Here is an 18,715-nt window from a genome sequence, read left to right on the forward strand (position 1 = left end):
AAAATTGCCTATTTTATATCGCCCCCTTGTGGCCTCCCAAAGCTAAAACCAAATTAACGAAATATAGAGCTGAACAAAAATGATTTCACAATTTCATGACATACATTACAATTGAGCATTCTGTTTTCTTTCTGAAACCACTCCCAAAAAAATGTGAAAACACCCATAACAAACATATGCATTTCATTCATTTATTTCTTATTATTTATTTTGAAACTAGATGGGCGAATATTGTCCAACAAGAAAGTATTTGTTTCCATCCATCATGTCTACATTCAATTTGAATGTTCTTCTCGGAGAGCCCACATAAAAAAAAAAAAAACTTTTCAGTTAACACTTAGTGAGCATCAAAAACACAGTTCAAGATTTTCTTAATGTCTGGGCCATGCACAAACTCAAACTTGAAGAAGAAGAAGAAAAAAATAAGTACTTTTTTTTGTCTGACCCTACATCCTCAAAGGACTGCCTGGGTTTTATCAGATTAAATCAATAATAAAAATCAGGTTCGTTCAACATTAATTTTAACTATAAATAATGTGGATGAAACTGATTAGTTGCCTATTACTATTTAGACAAACATTTGCTTGAAAAAAAAAACAATGCCACTACATGGTACAAAAATACACTTGTGCAGTAACTGAATTTGATCATTACTGAAGAGTAAGAACCCATTATACACTTGTTGCACAATTATACACAGTGAGCACAGCCAAATGACAAGTTTTACACTATCCATGGCTTTTGTTTGCTTCTCTACACAATTTACAACATCATCTTCATTTCAATCTACAAAGGAGAAAAGGCGTATTTACAGTGCATCTTCATAACTCTTTCTAAGCAAATGTTTACATTATGATGTAAACAATTTCCAATGTTAATATTTATTTCCAATGCTATATCATTATCTGAAAAGAAAGTCAGTATAATATAAAATGAAAACCATTTAAAATGGCGCTAAAAGTCAGAATTGAGGACATTTCTTTGTTCACAGACACAAAACACACAGGTACACTGAAGAATACACAAAACAAGACAGAAAATATTCAAAAAGAAATACTCATAAGGAAAGAAAATACAGTACAGATGTGTGGACATTTGGAGCATCAATTACAGAAATAAATAAAATGTGACCTTCCCTGTTTCTCCAAATATTGCACCTGTTACTCAAGTTTACCAATTGGGTACTTCCATAATACTCTTTAATATAGCTAGATACATACATGTAATCAGTGGCAGTATTTTGAGCAATTTCTGAAACCTAAACTACAATGCAATCTAAAGATTTTTTTTTATCCAAGGGAAACCTGATAAGTATCTGATCAAGTATGAGACATGACTGGTATGACTGAACTGGTGCAGGTAAATGTTAAGCTTGGGACAACATTTTATACATTAATGCATGTTTCTCTGGCTGCTTCGACCACAGCTGAGCTAAAACACAAAGCAGCCACTGGCGTATTTAACCAGGAACTCTTCAAGGCTACAGATTACCTTTATATAGATCATAAAATACATTTTGAGCTGATTATCGTCTTCTAGAAAAGTACCTTAAAGATACAACATATTATTCACAGAAGACGTTGCAAATAAAGACAAATGTTAGAAAATTTTATCACACTATTATGTAATTCATTCTAAAGTGAGGGGAGCAAAAAAAAAAAAAACTCAATAATTCATGAAAATGGAAAGGAAGAAGAGCTGAAAGACAAGGGAAAAGGCACCCGTACTCACATATTTTGTAGTCCATAAATAGGTACATTATATACAAGGGATGTTCCAATGAATATCCTTAAACATTTATTTCACTATAAGCCTCTGAACAGAAGCCCATCTCTGGTTGGAATGTTGAGCAGGGACTCAAGTCACACCAGACAAGCACATGGTGAAGTAACAAGGACTGGGAACAGCATGTTGATGCTCCTGCTTTTTTGTCATTTTTACTTGTGGCTTCCAGCTTGCAGTGTTGCATTCAGATACCAGTCATCTTTTTTTTTTTTTTTTAAGTTCAGGCGCAAACAGAACTAAATTCAGAGTCAATATCATCTGCTCTTTGTGAGAACTGTTTGAAAAAAAGTGTTATAGGAAAAAGTACAAAAAATTAGCCCAAGTTTCAAATAACATAATTCAGTATTGCCAAGTTAGTTACAATTAAACATTTAAAAACTCCCAACTTTCATTTTTAAAAAGATCACTCCAGTCTTCTCCAGCTGTGTGGATAAGGCTTAATCATTAAGATCACTTTTCAAATGAAAGGTTGCCATTCAAAAATGTTTTTGATTTTAATACAGTCATTCAGAGCTGCACACGTTCAGATAGAGATGCATGCTCAACACAGGGATGTGCTATGAGCTGAATGAGTGCTCTTCTGCCATCAGTCATCAATAAAGACAGCTTAAATCACTTGAGAAAAGAAGGGGGGGGTGGAGAGAACACCACAAAATAAAATCTATGACCTTCAATCGTGCACACACAACAGCACCCAGTAAACACACGAGTCTGCAAGAACAGACTTCTTTGTTAGAATAACTGATGACAATGGGGAAATCTTGAAATAACGGCGGCAATAGCAGAGATGCTGTGCATCATGTACTTCAGAGATCTCTTGATTATATAAAAAAAAAAAAAAAAAAAAAGCGTTGATCATATCGCTCTTACAGGTTAGTTGATAGGCACACTAACAGGCACTGCATGCGACAGGGTGGTTGGGTTGGGGATGGGATTTGTTCTTAAGTACTTCAGAAGGAGGCATTATTTCTGCCCGGTAATGGACTGGGACAGGGATCGTGGAGGGATCATGTCAAGCAGGTATTCCCTCTGCCTGTCTGCAAGACTGGATGGTTTCTGTCCTCCAACACTGGCTGCATTCAAGTAGGCAATGTTCATCCCTAGTGGCATAGTGAAGACAAAAGTAAGAACAGGGTAAAGTTCAGGAGGTTAGTATGGCCTATTTTAAGTTCTGAACTACTGTACACCAAAAAACAAATAGCACTGAAACCAAACAGCAACAAACATGAAATTCATTCGTGAAATTGATTTAAAAATGTGATACGAATCAGTACACTGCAGTGTACTCTTTTACTCTTTGCTATCCAAACTCACCAGGGATGTTGTAGAGCTGACGCCGACTCTCATGATGTGCCCGGCTGCTGGAGCTGCCGCACTGTTTGCTTGCCATGCCTAAGAGGCTACTGGCCACAGACAGCTGTGAGGCCTGGGCAAAATTCGACAGCACCCCCCGTGCAGAGGTGGACAGACCATGCTGGAGAGAGGCCTGGGACTGACTGCTCTGAGAAGCCTATTAGGAATAAGGAGAGTTTTGTCATCCGGCATTTCGTCTATTTTGTCACGATATGACCTGGGATTGTGATTGTTCTGAGAGGAACTCAGCTCTTATATCTTATAAACATCATTCGCAACATAAAATGAACCGCATCTGCTATCTACAGTTGCAGTTATTTTCCAACATGGATTAAGTCTTTTTTTTTTTTTTTCCAGAATTCTACACACGCAAAATGACAATGTGAGGTTTTGGCAAATTTATTACAAATAAAAAAAAAATGAGAAAGCACATGTACATAAGTATTCACAGCCTTTGTATGGAATCTCAAATCTCAGCATCCTGATTTCCCTGATCATGCTTGAGATGTTTCTGCAGCTTAATTGGAGTGGAACTGTGGAAAAAACAGTTAATTGGACATGATTTGGTAAGGCGGACACCTGTTTATATAAAGCCCCACAGCTGACAAGCATTGTCTGTACACCTCCGAGACAAGACAGATTCCAGGCACAAATCCGAGGAAGGTTACAGAAATTTTTCTGATGCATTGTAGGTCCCAATGAGCACAGTGGCCTCCATCATCTGTAAGTGGGAAAAGTTCAAAACCACCAGGACCCTTCACAGAGCAGGCCGGCCACCTAAATTGAGCAATCGGCGGAGAAGGGACTTGGTCAGGGAGGTGACCAAGAAAACGATGGTCACATTGTCAGAGCTCCAGAGGTCCTCTGTGGACAGAATAGAACCTTCTAGAAGGACAAACATCTTACACTAACATTTAGAGCATTTATGAGACGCCCTTATCCAGAGCGACTTACAATCAGTAGTTACAGGGACAGTCCCCCCCAGAGCAATTTTATGGTTAAGTGTCTTGCTCAGGGACACAATGATAGTAAGTGGGGTTTGAACCTGGGTCTTCGGGTTCATAGGCAAGTGTGTTACCCACTAGGCTCCTACCACCACAATCATCTCTGCAGCAATCCACCTACCATGCCTATATGGTAGTGGCCAGATGGAAGCCTCTCCTTACTAAAAGGCACCTGAACAACTCTCAGACCATGAGAAACTAAATTCTCTGGTTTGATGAGACATAAATGCAACTCTTTGTTATGAATGCCAGGTGTCATGTTTGGAGGAAACCAGACACCGCTCATCACCAGGCCAATACCATCCCTACAGTGAAGCATGGTGGTGGCAGAATCATTGCTGTGGGGTTGTTGTTCAGCTGCAGGAACTGGGAGACTAGTCAGGATAGATGGAAAGATGACTGCAGCAGTGCACAGAGACATCCTGGATGAAAACCTGCTCCAGAGCGCTACTGAACTCACACTGGGGTACCGGTTCATTTTTGAGCAGTACAACGATCCTAAGCACACAGCCAATATATCAAAGGTCCTTGAGTGTTTAAGCCAGAGACCAGACTTAAATCTGATTGAACATCTCTGGAGAGATCTTAAATGCCTTCCCATCCTACCTGAGCTTGAGAGGAATAGGTGAAACTGGCCATTTTGGCCAACTGGATAGGTGTGGAAATTCAAAAAGAGGCTGTAATTGGTTAAAAAAATGTGGATTGACAAAGTATTGATGTTTACATGTGATTTCTCAGTTTTTTTTTATTTTTAATAAATTTGCCTCAAGTAAACTTATTTCATGTTGTCATTATGGGGGGGCTAATTCCTTATTTATGTAGGGAAATTGCAATCAATTTACACAGTTCAGACCATTCAAACAACAAACCATGAAAATACACACCAACTCCAACTGCTCTCCAGTCTCCTCCTAACGTTTATATTTACTAAGTAAAACCGCCGTACCTGTCTGAGAGTGTGGTGACGGATCAGGGACTCGGCCTTGCTGGCACTGGGAACGGTCACGGCAGAGCTGGAGGACAGAGCTGCCTGCTGCTGCTGCAATCGCTGCTCAATCTCCTACAACATAATCACAGCCATTATGCTTCGTTCATGAAAATTGTGCACAATTCCCCTTCATTTGTTAGATCTATCGTATTGGTAACCACCAAGAACTTGAAAGTGAAGTGATTGTCACTGTGAAACAGCACAGCACACAGTGACACAACGAAATGTGTCCTCTGCTTTTAACCCATCACCCTTGGTGAGCAGTGGGCAGCCATGACAGGCGCCCGGGGAGCAGCGTGTGGGGACGGTGCTTTGCTCAGTGGCACCTTGGTGGATCGGAATTCGAACCAGCAACCTTCTGATTACAGGGCCACTTCCTTAAGCACTGGGCCACCACTGCCCCAGTATTGCAACAAAAATGGGATGAATTAATTTTGCCTTTGTCTGACCTGCTCTTGCTGTAGAGCTTTCACAAAGGCATTCTTCAGCCTGTTTGTGTGCTCCGCTTTGAGGGCCTTCTTCTGGTTGGTCGTCATGCACTGCTCACAAAGGATGCGTCCGCTCTTCTCCTGCTTCCAGTGGGGGGTGAAGTCTGTCTTACACTGGGCACACATGAATGGTTCTGTTCGGAGGAAAGGTCCACGCAGCTTGCCTGTGAGAAGCAATCAAATCAATGATTAAATTAAATGAACTGGCCTGGACTTAACATCTTGCACCACATGTGACTTCATTATTAGACACAAATTAAATTGTATTATTTCGATCTTTTGGAAATCAAACTTAGTAGCACATAGTAGCACTATAGTGGACAGAGTAGCAAACCTTGATTTTTTTTTACATACTCACCCTGGCTATCAATGACGCTTTGCACCACCTCCTCCAGCCCAACCATGTAGATGAACTCGCTGTTGGCTGCCGAAGGTAGGAAGTGCAGAAGCGGGGCAGGTGGTTTAGGAGGTGGGATCTCCAGTAAAGTCTTCTCCAGTTGTTTACGTAGAGCTAGCTTGGCCGCTGCCTGGCTGCTGACCGGATCCTGCAGGGAGCTTGCCCCGGTGCTGGATAAAGCTGAGGGGCTGACCGCCCCCATGCCTGTCACTGCACTTACCCCTCCAGCACCAGCCGCTTGCATATGAGCTAAGTTCATGTACATAGACGATGACCCAGAGCGCTGAGAGGCAGACACCTGCTGAGTGGTGGCCTGAGAAGCACAAAAGATAAAGATAACTTACATGTTCTGTTTAATAAGTGAGAAATTATAATTAGGAATTTTTATTTGACTGCAGATTTGTCCCTATTCGAAAATTTAACATACTGCTGACACCTAGTGGCAGATGATGGTATAACATATTTAAGAGCACAAAGGATTAAAATGAATCACTCTTGCAGCTTTAATTAAATGGTTTAAACATTCTGTTAAATAATTCAGCATATGAACAATAAAAAAAAACTAGAAACCTGTATTACAGGCACCAGAGCAAATGTCAAATGTTGATTCTTTTACCTCTGTGAACCATACCTGCTGGTAGCTCACAGTGTTGCTGAGATTCCCAGGCGTCGAGCGCATAAGCACCTGTGTTTGTGGAACCCTCTGACCCTGCAGCTGGGCAGGATTGGGTGCAATGATCCTCTGTGACATCATCATTGGGGGCATAGTGGTGCTGGAAGCTGACCTGATCACTGAATGACCCTGCATTTGGAAATAATAGCACGAGTGCTCTCAGGACAATATCTCCCAAGTTCAAATACACAGTTTTTACATTTCTGTCCCTGGTGGTTTTTAATGGTCTCTTAGGAGACTTCCTGTACTCCTTCATTTGAAACATTCATGAACCTGCATATAATGGCAGTCATTTGAAATGTTTTTAGTAAAATCCAATTGATTCATAATTTCTGGCTCTGCATTACTTGGCCTAGTTTATGCTTATGCCTTTTATATCTGCTGTCCGATTCTATTTTTGACTTCACAACATTGTATCCCCACTAGATGGCAGTAAACACAGACCAAAAATACAACCGAGAACCGTAAACTGCAGCAGATCTCGCCTGACCAGGTCTCCATTCAAATGCTGGACAATCACACACCCACACCCTCCAGACCTTCACCTGTAGGCTGCGCAGGTTCTGAGCCTCCTGGCTTTGTCCAGTCCTCACTGGAGGCTTGGACCCAGCCTGGGAACTGTGCACAGATGAAGCTGCACTGTTCTGCACCACAGGCACCTGTTAACACAAATAGCAAAAGATACTATACTTTACTGCACTAGATCTACAAATCTCCTTTGAAAACAAAAAATATTACAACAGGCCAGGTCACTGACCTTATGGACTAGGTTCTCCTTTTGAAGCTGACTCTGCCTCAGCTTCTTCAGCAGCACCAGCCGAGCTTCCTCCAGACGCAGCTCCTCTCTAAGGGCCTTAATGACCTTCTGTCTCTCTTCTGCACTCTTACCCTGAATATGACACACGGACAGTCAAACACACATAAAATACTTTTAAAAAGTGTGATATCACTCGTAACCTTCGACGGAACAAATGAACAATTAAAGCAAATCTTTTCCTGTCTGGATCAGATGTCAGTCATGGCATCGTACCTTGAACATGTCCAGGTTTGGAGCCTTGACCTTCTCTTCACTTTGGGAGGCTGCTCGAGGGCTCGAAGCCTCGTTGTCTGAGAGGACAATTACATCTGGAGAGGGGGTGCGCCGCTCCCGGTCAACATCACTATGGCGAAGTTTGGCTCTCATTATTTGGTGAATGACCACAATGAATACGTTCACATTACTACACATTATTATATTAGTGACCAAAGGAGGTGTTGTGTTGCAAAAGATGCAAAGTCAGGGCCATGTTGACTTTCACACACAGCAAAGTAACGATGAAGGACAAGAAGACCAACTGCGATAGTGGAATAGTTTATAATAGATGTTTATTGACTCACCTTCTTCTTGCACTCATATCCACAGGCTCATCCCCAATGTTCTCTTTCCCTGTTTTTCCCATTAGCCCATGTGGCCCAGCTAAGCCACGCAACGTTCCATTCATCTTCTCCTCATATGCAGTAAAGCCCATAGAAACGTGGCTGCTAGCGGAGGGTCCCTTCATGTCCCCAAGCCCCCCAGACATGCTGTCCAGGCCACCCAGGTCCTTGCGCTTCAGCAGGGCCAGCATCTTCAGCCTCTCCATGGCTTCGTGGCCCTCCATCTTCAGCCGCTTGGACAGGATCTCCTCCCTTCCCCGGTCATCAGCCGCGTCCAGGCCTCGCTTCAACAGGTTCAGCCGCAGGGCCTCCTCACTCATCCGATCCATCCTGAGGAAAAGAGCAACACATCTTATTGCACACATCACCTGCGGGCTGCACTCGAAAGATCAAATGTCAGAATCCTGGATTAGTTTGAAAATTGTGCTTGAAATATTGATTGACTTGCAGAACAGGAAAAAAGCATGTTGCTATAGGGAGGATTACTGTATTAATCTGAATTTAAAATGATATAACAAAGAATAAAAATGATCTAATAAACTATAAAAGTAGGGCATCATTCACATTTGAGAAGTAGGACATAAATGTCATTGCACATCTTTTATCCACATGTGTAAAAAGTGATGTTCAATCTCGCTGTTGACACTTAACCACTATAACTGTTTAATGGGAATTTGCCTCCACCAGGATTGTAGAGTTTATTGGTTTGAAAAATTGCTGTGCAATATGTAAAAAAAAAAAATTTTTTAATACCACAATATACATTTTTCCCATTTTTTCAATAGATTTTTATCACAATTTTTTCTGACATTGACAGACTGAATCCGAAGACAACAGAAATAATAAACAGTTCATTAACATACAAAAAAAACCACGACCATCGCTGCCCTCCTCGGCTCAGTCTTCTTCAGCCATTTTGCTCTTTGCTGCACAAAATATGCTAATTCCTGCCACTTTCATCAAGAAAGCTGGCTGAAGCTGATCACCGAGATTGAGCTGAATAGATTAATCGCCCAGTCCTGGTCAGAGATGCGATTATGTGGTTAATACCTCTTTGTCAGGGATGTGTCATATCCACATATCGCCTGTTCTGTACTTAAAAAAAAAAAAAACACACAGCAACTACATCCCAGAGGACTGCGCAATATCTATGAAATAAATATCTGCCTGCATGTTTAACTATGCCAGTTTGCTGCAAGAATGCTGCAAAGAACGCACAGCCCAATTTCAGTTGCTTTATGTTCGGCTCTAAATTAAGCTCCACATACCTCTGGGAGCGTAACAGTCAAGGCGAACTGTGTAACTGCATTGCATAGGCTTTGTTTGGCTAACCAGATGTGCGGCTGGCGAAGTACAGTATGAAGTGAGAGCACCGGAATTACCGAAGACATAAAGCACGGTTGTGGGATTCCAACTTTCATAATGGCATCCAGTGGGCAATGACGCTGGCTCCCCTGGCCCTATCCAGACTGCAAGAGCCGTAACGCGATCCGACTCGGAGCAGAGCAGAGGGCACGGTTGAACTCGGTGTACGCAGGGTGCTCGCGTTTAAAGCATGCACAATGGTCCCACCGAGTCAGAGCCAGGGCTGCTGTGCCGCAGGATTTCACGGGATTGCATATGTGGCCAGAGGGTCGCTTCATGTCACATCTCCCGAGTGGCCACTGATGCTGGCATCCTCGAGGATACACAGCAATTTTTGGATTTTGTCGTTTTTCTAGAAAGCCTTGGTTACTTAATTTACTTTATTTAAATGTCACATGTAGCACCAGGTTCCAAAGAAACATGGCTTCATTTCACTATGTACTGTCCAACGTGTATGAAGCTGCAATGACAATAAAGCTTTTTCCAAAAAGAGCTCATTATCACCTTAGTGGAATACTCTAGATGTCCTTTCTTTAAATAAAGAGACCTTTATTTAACTCGCTTGAATTTAGCTCGAAACCATCACTGGTCTTCAATGCTACTGGATGCTGTCATTTTGGAAAGTGGGTTTTAAAAAAAAAAAAAAATGAATTTACACTCTTTGACATTTCGTGTTTTGATGCTTTGGTTGCTTGGAATGATTCTAGACCGAACCAAACATCATAAAGATATAAAAAACAACGAGATCTGTGTGTTCCTGTAACGGCAGCCTTTTTTGACCTATTTTGATTGCTTATAATTTACTTGCCGACACGCACGCACACACACACACACACACACACACACAATCTTGCCGAAGCCACAGGACGCCCTGCCGAAGACACACAACACTCTAGCGGTGGCAGCGAGCATTAAAAGTAATTTAACAGATTTCCGAGGGTTGAAATTTGAGAAGCGTTCTGACCAAGCTTAGCATTAATCTCTTTCTCCCGCAGTGCAAAGCCCTCCAGCAGACAGCGGTCCAAAAGAGCGGGCGAGGCCGGGCCGAGAGACTGGGGGAGGGGTGCGGCAGCGGTGGGGTGGGATGGTTATAATTAGAGCAAAATGCCTCATTGGGCAAGACCCCAAGACCCAAACACACACACACACACACACACACCTCTTTTATGTCTTCCTTCTTTTACCACCCCTGTCTCACTTGCGGGTTCTCTCAAAAGACAAAAGTTCTTGTCACGTTACCTTTTTAAGTAAGTCGCTGCAAAAGTACCGGTGAGTCACAGAAGTTGCCATTTCCTGTTTCAAAAAGAAATCTTGCAAAAAAAAAAAAAAAAAAACCCACCCACATATCCAAAACCCAGGCAAGCTCAGAGGCAAACCACCCACCCAGAAAACGATGGAAGACGAAAGAGTGAAAACAAGAAGGTGCATGTGAGCAAGAGAGAGAAAACAAAAGAAAGAGAGAGAGAGAGAGAGAAAGAAAGAAAAAGAAATCAGAGTGTTGGAGCCAAAGCACGCAGGACCCCAACAGGCCAATCACATCTGTCGTTCTCTATGTGTGTGTGTGTGTGTGTCAGTGCACAAGTGCCCGCCCGTCCACCACTGCCCGTGCCCACGCCCACACGCAACCTTCACCCTCTCTGTCCCCTCCCAATCCACCCTTACATAATACAATGACTGTTCCCCACATATGCTACACAAACCAGACTCGTGCTCGCCAACCAACCCCCACCCGCCTCCGAGAGAGCCGCACACGCGCACTCCTCAACCGACGCACAGCTCCGGGCACGCTGCCAGCCTACGGTCCCGCGCCTCCAGGCAGCGCCGGCATCACAGGAGGAAGGAGAGGCAACCAAGATGGACGGGACGTTGTAGACGAACACGCACTTACCTATTCCAGATCCGCCGAGCCACTGTTAAAATTGACGACTACTATTGCTGTTATAGCCCCCCCCCACCCCACCCCAGGGGGGCATTTGGGGACCTGCGTGTTTATGTGTGTGACGTACCTGTACAGGAAAAAAAAAAAAAAACAGCACGTAAAAGCCAAGCTGCGCCGGACGGCCGGTCAGAGGCATCACGCGGGCTACGTCTACGCCACATTCCAACATAAAGGTCTTTTGTCTGACCCTCCCCCACCTCAGTACAGTTCTGTAATGACAACAAAGAGCCGTGTATTTATATCCTCAGGTCCCAGTCTGCGAGGAGGGGGAGGAAAAGGAGGGGGGGGGGGGGGGGTGAGTGAGCAAGTGAGAGAGTGAGGATGTTATACAAGAGGGGCACAGCAAAAGGATGAAGCAAACTTCCACGGCCCCTCCCCCCGCGTGCTGTTCTTTATGTAAACACACCATCTGCCCATTAATCAAAGGGCTTTACGTAAATATCAGTTTTTTTGGTAGATCTCCCTGGTACAACTCGAGACCGTCTTAGAGAAGCCAAAGCCCATGCAGCCATGACAGGCCACCAAACGTCTCCAAACAGGTCAACATCCAGGCCGTGACGTGACGTGACGTGACCAACTGCACTGTGTTGTAGACGTGCAATCGTTAAAAACAGATTTCATTACACATCCATGACTCAAAGAAATGTGCTTCTTCCTTTTCTTTCATGAACAATCACACATCATGTGGGGCAGTGGTGGCCTAGCGGGTAAGGAAACGAACACGTAATCAGAAGGTTGCCGGTTCGAATCCCGATCCGCCAAGGTGCCACTGAGCAAAGCACCGTCCCCACACTCCTCCCTGGGCGCCTGTCATGGCTGCCCACTGCTCACCAAGGGTGATGGTTAAATGCAGAGGACACATTTCGTTGTGTCACCGTGTGTTTGCTGCGCATCACACTGACAATCACTTCCCTTCCACCTGCGAAAAGGATGTTCACAGCACTAAATGTTTTAGCAGAGCTCTGGGTCGCCACAACCCGTCAAGACACTCACCTTCACGCTGATTCCAAAGGAAAGATGCGAACCCACAAGCAATTCCGTTTCACAGGGATGATAGCTGCGAAAAATGCCGTTTCATACTTTCTTTCTCCTCTCCAATCACCATGCCAACAAAAGCTTAACGTCAGCTCAGCAACCTCAACAGGTTTCATCGCTGAAGATCCTCGAAAATAGGATCCAATAATCACATCAAGTGATTAACAAGAACAGAGATCTAATTGAGACTTCTTCTCAAACTAAAGTGCTTAAATTACTTTTAGTAAGACCCATACATTTAGGAAACCACAAAGACATCTACACATACCCATAAACCTGAAAAAATCTATGAATGTATGCTGTGGTATATTTGCCACCATGCTGTCTGTAGAAGATCCCTTTAGTTGTGAGGCAATGGCTACATGGACCGGACTTGTTTTTTCCACCACACGCCATATATGCTCAATTACATTGAGAGCTGGAGAATTTGAAGGCCAAGGTCAACATCTCAAACTGATTGCTGTGTCCCTCAACAATTCTTGACACGTTATTGTGTTGTGGCAGGCAGGGGTGCATTCTCCTACTGAAATGGCACAGCTTTCAGAACACTGTGACTGTGCCCATGAACGGGTTCACTTGGATGGCATTTGGATTGATGGTCCATATCCAGGTAACATCCAGATGAAAGCTGGACACAGCCCAAGATCTCTGGCTTGCTACTTCCTATTGTGGTGCCCCGCCTTCCCCAGGTAAGTGACAGACCCGGCCAGCAACATGATTTAAAAGAAAACATGATTCTTCAGACCAGCAGACCTTCTTGCATTGCTCCGTGGTCCAGGTTGGACGCTCATGTGCAGATTGTAGTTGCTTTTGCAGCCCCAGCCCCATCTCCAACAAACTGTGCTGCACAGTTTGTGTGCTCTGGCACCTTTGTTGGACCACATATAATGTTGGACACATTTCAGTTGATCCTGACCATTAAAGAACCAGGAGCATCAAGAGCTGCAGTTTTGGAGGTGCTATCACCCAGCTGCTTGGCAGCACAATCTGGTCATTGTTAAAGTCACTTAAATGACCCTTAAGTAAATTGCCATGCTTTCTGCTTCCAGCACATGAACGTCAAGGACAAATTGTTCACTTGCTGTGAAATGTATCACAGCTGCTGCCAGGCGTCAGTGCAATAAGATCTCCGAGTTATCCACTTCACCCGTCATAATGTTATGGCTGATCAGTATGTACATCCTTACCTTATTACATGACTACATTACACTACATCAGATCACATTTGCTCTAATCCTGGGAGACTTACAGTGACAGAACCCATGAAGCAACTCAGGGTTAGAAAATCTTGCCTTTACGCGATGGCGGTAAGTGGAAAAACTGTCAACTTTGCGATCATCTGGTTCCCATGTGAATGTTTTACCCGCCATGTTCCTACGAACATTACAGAGAGCTCAACAGAGGCGATTTCCACTACTTCAATAGAAGCAGGACCTAGCTGGTACATAGAAAGTCTGCACAGTTGCATCCATAACCAAAACATTTTTATGTCTGTGTCTTATGTTCTCAATGAACATAAATATATTTGCTTGCATTATAGCTTGCTTACTAAGGCAGTAGGGGGCCTAGCGGTTAAGGAAGCGGCCCTGTAATCAGAAGGTTGCCGGTTCAAATCCCGATCCGCAAAGGTGCCACTGAGGTGCCACCGTCCCCACACACTGCTCTCCAGGCGCCTGTCATGGCTGCCCACTGCTCACTCAGGGTGATGGGTTAAATGCAGAGGACACATTTCACTGTGTGCACCGTGTGCTGTGCTGCTGTGTATCACATGTGACAATCACATCACTTTCTTCTAGCCTTCTTTATTCTAGTTTATTTAATTCAATAACGATTACTTAACTATGTACAATGAAAACACACTCTGGAAGCTTTTCACTGTGCGTTGTACTGCTATGCATCTTGAATCTTGGGACAAAAAAAAAAATGGAACTGTAACTGTCACAGGAGCCTGGCTCAAGAGGACACAAGATCTTGGTCCAAGCTGAGGTTAGACCCAGAGTAATCCTCAACGTCAAACAATATACCACTGCAGGGGTTGAAGACGTTGAAAAAAAAAAAACAGAAGAGAACAGGACAAAAATACGCATACGATACGAAGTGAAGAGGTCTGTTCAGCACTGGGGCGGCTTCATAAGATATGGGCATTCCTAATGTGCTGAATGATCTGGCAATCTTAGACCCTGGAAACCACAGTGATCTTCCAATCTGGCCTCCATCTGGACATCTGCTTGTCAGTGCCAAGTGCATCCGACATGAAACATTCATGCAAAGATGAAGTCCTCAAGGCCCATGCTGGGCACCAAGCAGCAGTCCACAAGCACCAGAGATCAGCGGTGTGGGCACAGAACAAGAGACCTCGAAAGCCCACGGTCCTGATCGCTGTTATAATTAGGCCGCACCAGCAAAATTTAGCCTACTTAGCACAGATCACAGGACAAAATTCCTACAAAAGGACCGGGAACTGTCAGCGTTGAGGCCAAAGCCTGCGGTGTAACGTGGGAAAGTCCGAAACTGCGAATCGCTGGGTCCGAACGGTCTAATCCACGTTGAAACCACTAGAAGGCGCGGAAGATGTGAGTCAATGCATCGACAACCACCCGCCAGTCACCAAAATTTCTCAATTCTTTAAAAGCCCTTTGCAATAATGAGCCGGTGAAGTTTAGATGCTTTGAAGTGAAGATGGGTGGACGCAGAGCGGCGATATCAAGCGATGATTCACCGCTCGGCCCTGCCTGACTGACGCGACTGGGGAGGCAAGTCTGTTACCAAGTAACAAGCAACACTGGAGATCCTGGCATTTGGAGTTCTGAACTGATGGCACTTAATCATGATCAGCCCACGCGCTAGCAGGACGTTTCATAAATCACTGCCTGCGGACCGCGCAATAAGTTGCGCGCTTGTGTTTCCGTTAAGATAAGACGCGAAGTTGCGATATGGCGTACGGAGTAGCGCAAGGAGTAGAGCCGTGAATGAGCATCAGCATCCAAGCAGCAGATCCTCTTCCCTCCTGCACGCTCGACTACAACACTTAGACCCGGGTCTTCATTAAAAACAAGGCAACAACTCGTCCTATGGTTACCATGGCAACCGCTTAATCTATTTTTAGACAGTACCACTAATCAATTTAATTTCTGCAGTTGCCTGAGGGAAACCAGGCAAGGAGGGTTGGTTGCTTTGGGTGGCTTGGAGAAAAAGACCTCGGAAGTCAAAAGGACGGGGACGATGTTGAAGAGCGAGCAGGAAAATGGCCGAGCCATGGACGCCTACGCAATTAAATCGCTAACAAATCTTTTGCATTTCAGGAAGTCATCCAAAAAGGTGCAGGGTGGGGAAAAAAAAAAAAGACATTATTATTATTATTATTGCACAAATGCATTAAGAGTTCGAGTTGGAAAAGGCCCATTAGGCTTATTTAGACTTTGACAGCTTCCGGCCATCGGCGTGTGCACGAAATCTCTGCGTTCGCCTCTGAAACGCACCTCATGGTTTTCATTAGGAGACCAGCGTTCGTCAGCGGAGGGGAGTACAGTAAGATCAGGTCCACAACAGCGTGGGATGGGTGGGGGTGAGGGTGACAGAGGTCACATGATCGACTGCGAGTTATTTTTGCGGTGCCGTTTTTGTGCCCTCGCAGCTGTGTGTGTGTGTGTGTGTGTGTGTGTGTGTCTCTTTTGACCAATTATTTAAAATGCGCCACGCTCTTACGGCAGAAGTTTAAAATAAAAAACGCCGGAGCGGCGAGAGGGCTGGTGAAAAAAATGTGCCCGGCAGACCTGATCCTATTACGCCGTGCTCCTTTTCCTTTAAGAGCACAGGAGTCGTGATTCCTTCTGTTCTTTTTTTTTTCCCTCTTCTTCTTCTTCTTCTTTCTCCTGGTGCCAAAAATAAGCCAGTTTGAGCCGGTTTGTAACCTCGGGATACGGAATTATCTCTTAATACGTAGCTGTTAGTGATCTGGGCATCGCGCAGGGCGGAGGTGGGGATGTATAGAAGTGACGGTGGTACCACAAGGGTGGTGGTAGCCTAGTGGGTAACACACTCGCCTATGAACCAGAAGACCCGGGTTCGAATCCCACTTACTACCATTGTGTCCCTGAGCAAGACACTTAACCCTAAATTGCTCCAGGAGGGGGACTGTCCCTGTAACTACTGATTGTAAGTCGCTCTGGATAAGGGCGTCTGGTAAATGCCGTAAATGTAAATGTAAACGACGGGATCGAGCGCCACGGCTAACTTTCGTCTGAAATCCAATGAAGGCTTTTGATGGAGCCGAAAACGACAACAACAAGAACGACACGAGCTGCGCGAGGGGGACATATTGTTCGGCATTCTGAGTCACATTTAGTCATCTTTGGTCACTGCTGTTTCAAGAGCTTTCGGGAGAAAATGCAGGCCACTCGAGCAACGCATCCGGCATCTGCCCGCTTGACCACCATTAAGCAAAAGACGAGGGACACGGCGCAGAAAGCCACCCCGACGGGGGCCCACGGTCCCACCAGGAGGTCCCTCTGAGGGAGACGCGCGTCGCTCGGCCTTACTGAAGGCGTCCATATTTCGAGACGCGTCCTCGGCGCTCAGCAGACATGCGATCATGGGGCTAATGCAATATTCAAAGCGGCGATGACAGCTGCGCCGCTGATAAGGGCTCGGGCCCTCGTGGCCACACGTACGCCGCGCCGCTCCTGGCAAAGCTGACTGATGACCTTTCTGATTATCTCTCCCCGAGCCGTAAACGAAATTTTCAAAGCGTCCCGCCCGGATACACGCGTGCACACACTCATTACGAGCCGAAGGCATCTTCAAACGCTTAAACCGTCATACGGGCTTGCAGAAGCACGACCTCAGCATCAGGCCGAGGAGGGTCACTCTGCCTCCAAATGTCCACAACTGAGAGTTCCTGCTTTCTAGGATCACCTGGAGAGAGTGAACCGGAGTAATAAAACTCTGAACCCAGCGTGGGAGAAGAGCCCTGTCGTTTCCTCCCTCACTCGCAGACATGAAAACTTTCGCAGGTTAAAAGGCCACAACAAGCCGGTTTTCGTTCTTCTTCTTCTTCTTTTTTTTTTTTTTGGTACGTCATGCGGATTTCGGACGTGGTGCGATCATGGAGCTCGCCGGTCTCTTCCCGAACCGACACGGTCGCGCAGGTGCTTCTGCTCCGTCCTCGCTCGTCCCGTTCGGGCGCATCAGAACCCCGCACGGAGGCGGAAAGTTGTCGCCGGGTGACGCCGCGTCCGGAGCCCGTCTTCGGGGGAGCCATTTGCATGGACGCCAAGTTGAGGGCGAACGCGTCTTCACTTACGTAAATGGCTGATGCCTGACGTGGTTTTTTTTTTTTTTTTTTTTTTTTTCTCACGCGTGTCAATCGCACGGCGGCCGACCACCCTAAAAGGCCTGGCAACGATAATATATACCGACAAAAAAAAAAAAAAAAAAAGGATGGTCGGTGGGAGGAGGAGGTCTGCGTGTTGGACAACGTTAATGGCAGATACTGTACCCGCGCAGACAGGAAGACGCGGGTCGCCGTTTTTCTCTCCTCCTTCCTCCCCCGACCAGTCGGGGATGAACCCCGAGCGACGCCGCACGGAACAATAACCCGGATTCCGGCCGAAACGAGGCGCACAATGTCGCCCTGGCGCGGCGCACGCAGCCGCGCCGAGCGCCTTGTCGCCCGATCCGGCGAACTTTTGACGGGATTCATAACGGTTCGTGAGCGGACCGTGGGCCGGCCGCTCGGGAACAATCGCCCGGCCGCCTTCCCACGGGCCCCGTCTCCCGGACCCCGGCCGGACCGCGCGGTGCCCGGCGCGACGGGTGCTTAGGCCGCAGCCCGATCCCCGGTCTCACCTCGGTCGCCTTCACCCCGCAGGTCCCGCTAACTTCGGATTCGCTTAGGGATGCTGATGCGATGCAGCTACTTCCAGCGACCAGTCCCCGGCACCGGCGAGCGATACAAAGGCGCTGATTGGGTCCCGACAGCCGCTCATCCCCTTGGTTTGTGCCCAGACAGGCGAGTTATTGGTCGGTGACTGTGTCGGTGACGCGCCCCTATTAAGGTGTGTGTGTGTGTGTGTGTGTGTGTGTGTGTGTGCGTTGTTGTCTCGGTCTGAAAGGGAGGGGACACGGAACCGCTCGATAATATGAACTAATGTACGGCTACACACATCCGCTGGCTGATAAAGAGCATGTTATATACACACTTTACTACGGTCCAGTTCAGACGTGCTCCCAGTCCCGATTACAAATCCTGGACACTTACAAAACCTGCACTT

General features: G+C 45.7%; 1 protein-coding gene across 3 annotated transcripts; it reads right to left on the bottom strand.

Moving 5' to 3' along the window:
• Positions 1-177: 177 nt before the first annotated feature.
• LOC114789756 (transcriptional repressor p66-beta-like) lies at positions 178-18,522 on the bottom strand. Of its 3 annotated transcripts, none has more exons than XM_028979098.1 (11): positions 18,291-18,522; positions 8,066-8,434; positions 7,719-7,848; positions 7,446-7,577; positions 7,234-7,347; positions 6,647-6,817; positions 5,977-6,328; positions 5,580-5,782; positions 5,089-5,202; positions 3,100-3,295; positions 178-2,885 (listed from the first exon to the last, which is right to left on the bottom strand). In XM_028979098.1, exons 2-11 carry the CDS (start codon positions 8,431-8,433, stop codon positions 2,749-2,751), a joined length of 1,917 nt encoding a protein of 638 aa, XP_028834931.1. In that variant the 5' UTR covers position 8,434; positions 18,291-18,522; the 3' UTR covers positions 178-2,748. The 3 variants fall into 3 exon arrangements, with proteins under 3 accessions (XP_028834931.1, XP_028834929.1, XP_028834930.1); XM_028979096.1 differs by having other exon boundaries at positions 6,632-6,817; XM_028979097.1 differs by lacking the exon at positions 18,291-18,522 and adding an exon at positions 10,709-10,803 and having other exon boundaries at positions 6,632-6,817.
• Between the last annotated feature and the right edge of the window lie 193 nt (positions 18,523-18,715).

Source organism: Denticeps clupeoides, chromosome 5 (genome assembly GCF_900700375.1).
Source record: "Denticeps clupeoides chromosome 5, fDenClu1.1, whole genome shotgun sequence".
Lineage (NCBI taxonomy): Eukaryota > Metazoa > Chordata > Actinopteri > Clupeiformes > Denticipitidae > Denticeps > Denticeps clupeoides.

Coding starts and splice junctions, on each gene's coding strand:
- LOC114789756 (XM_028979096.1), bottom strand. CDS start 8,433: ATGGATCGGATGAGTGAGGAGGCCCTGCGGCTGAACCTGTTGAAGCGA. Junction 7,849..8,065: donor GATATGAGTGCAAGAAGAAG/GTGAGTCAATAA, acceptor ACTTCGCCATAG/TGATGTTGACCGGGAGCGGC. Junction 6,329..6,631: donor AGCAGGTATGGTTCACAGAG/GTAAAAGAATCA, acceptor TGTGCTTCTCAG/GCCACCACTCAGCAGGTGTC.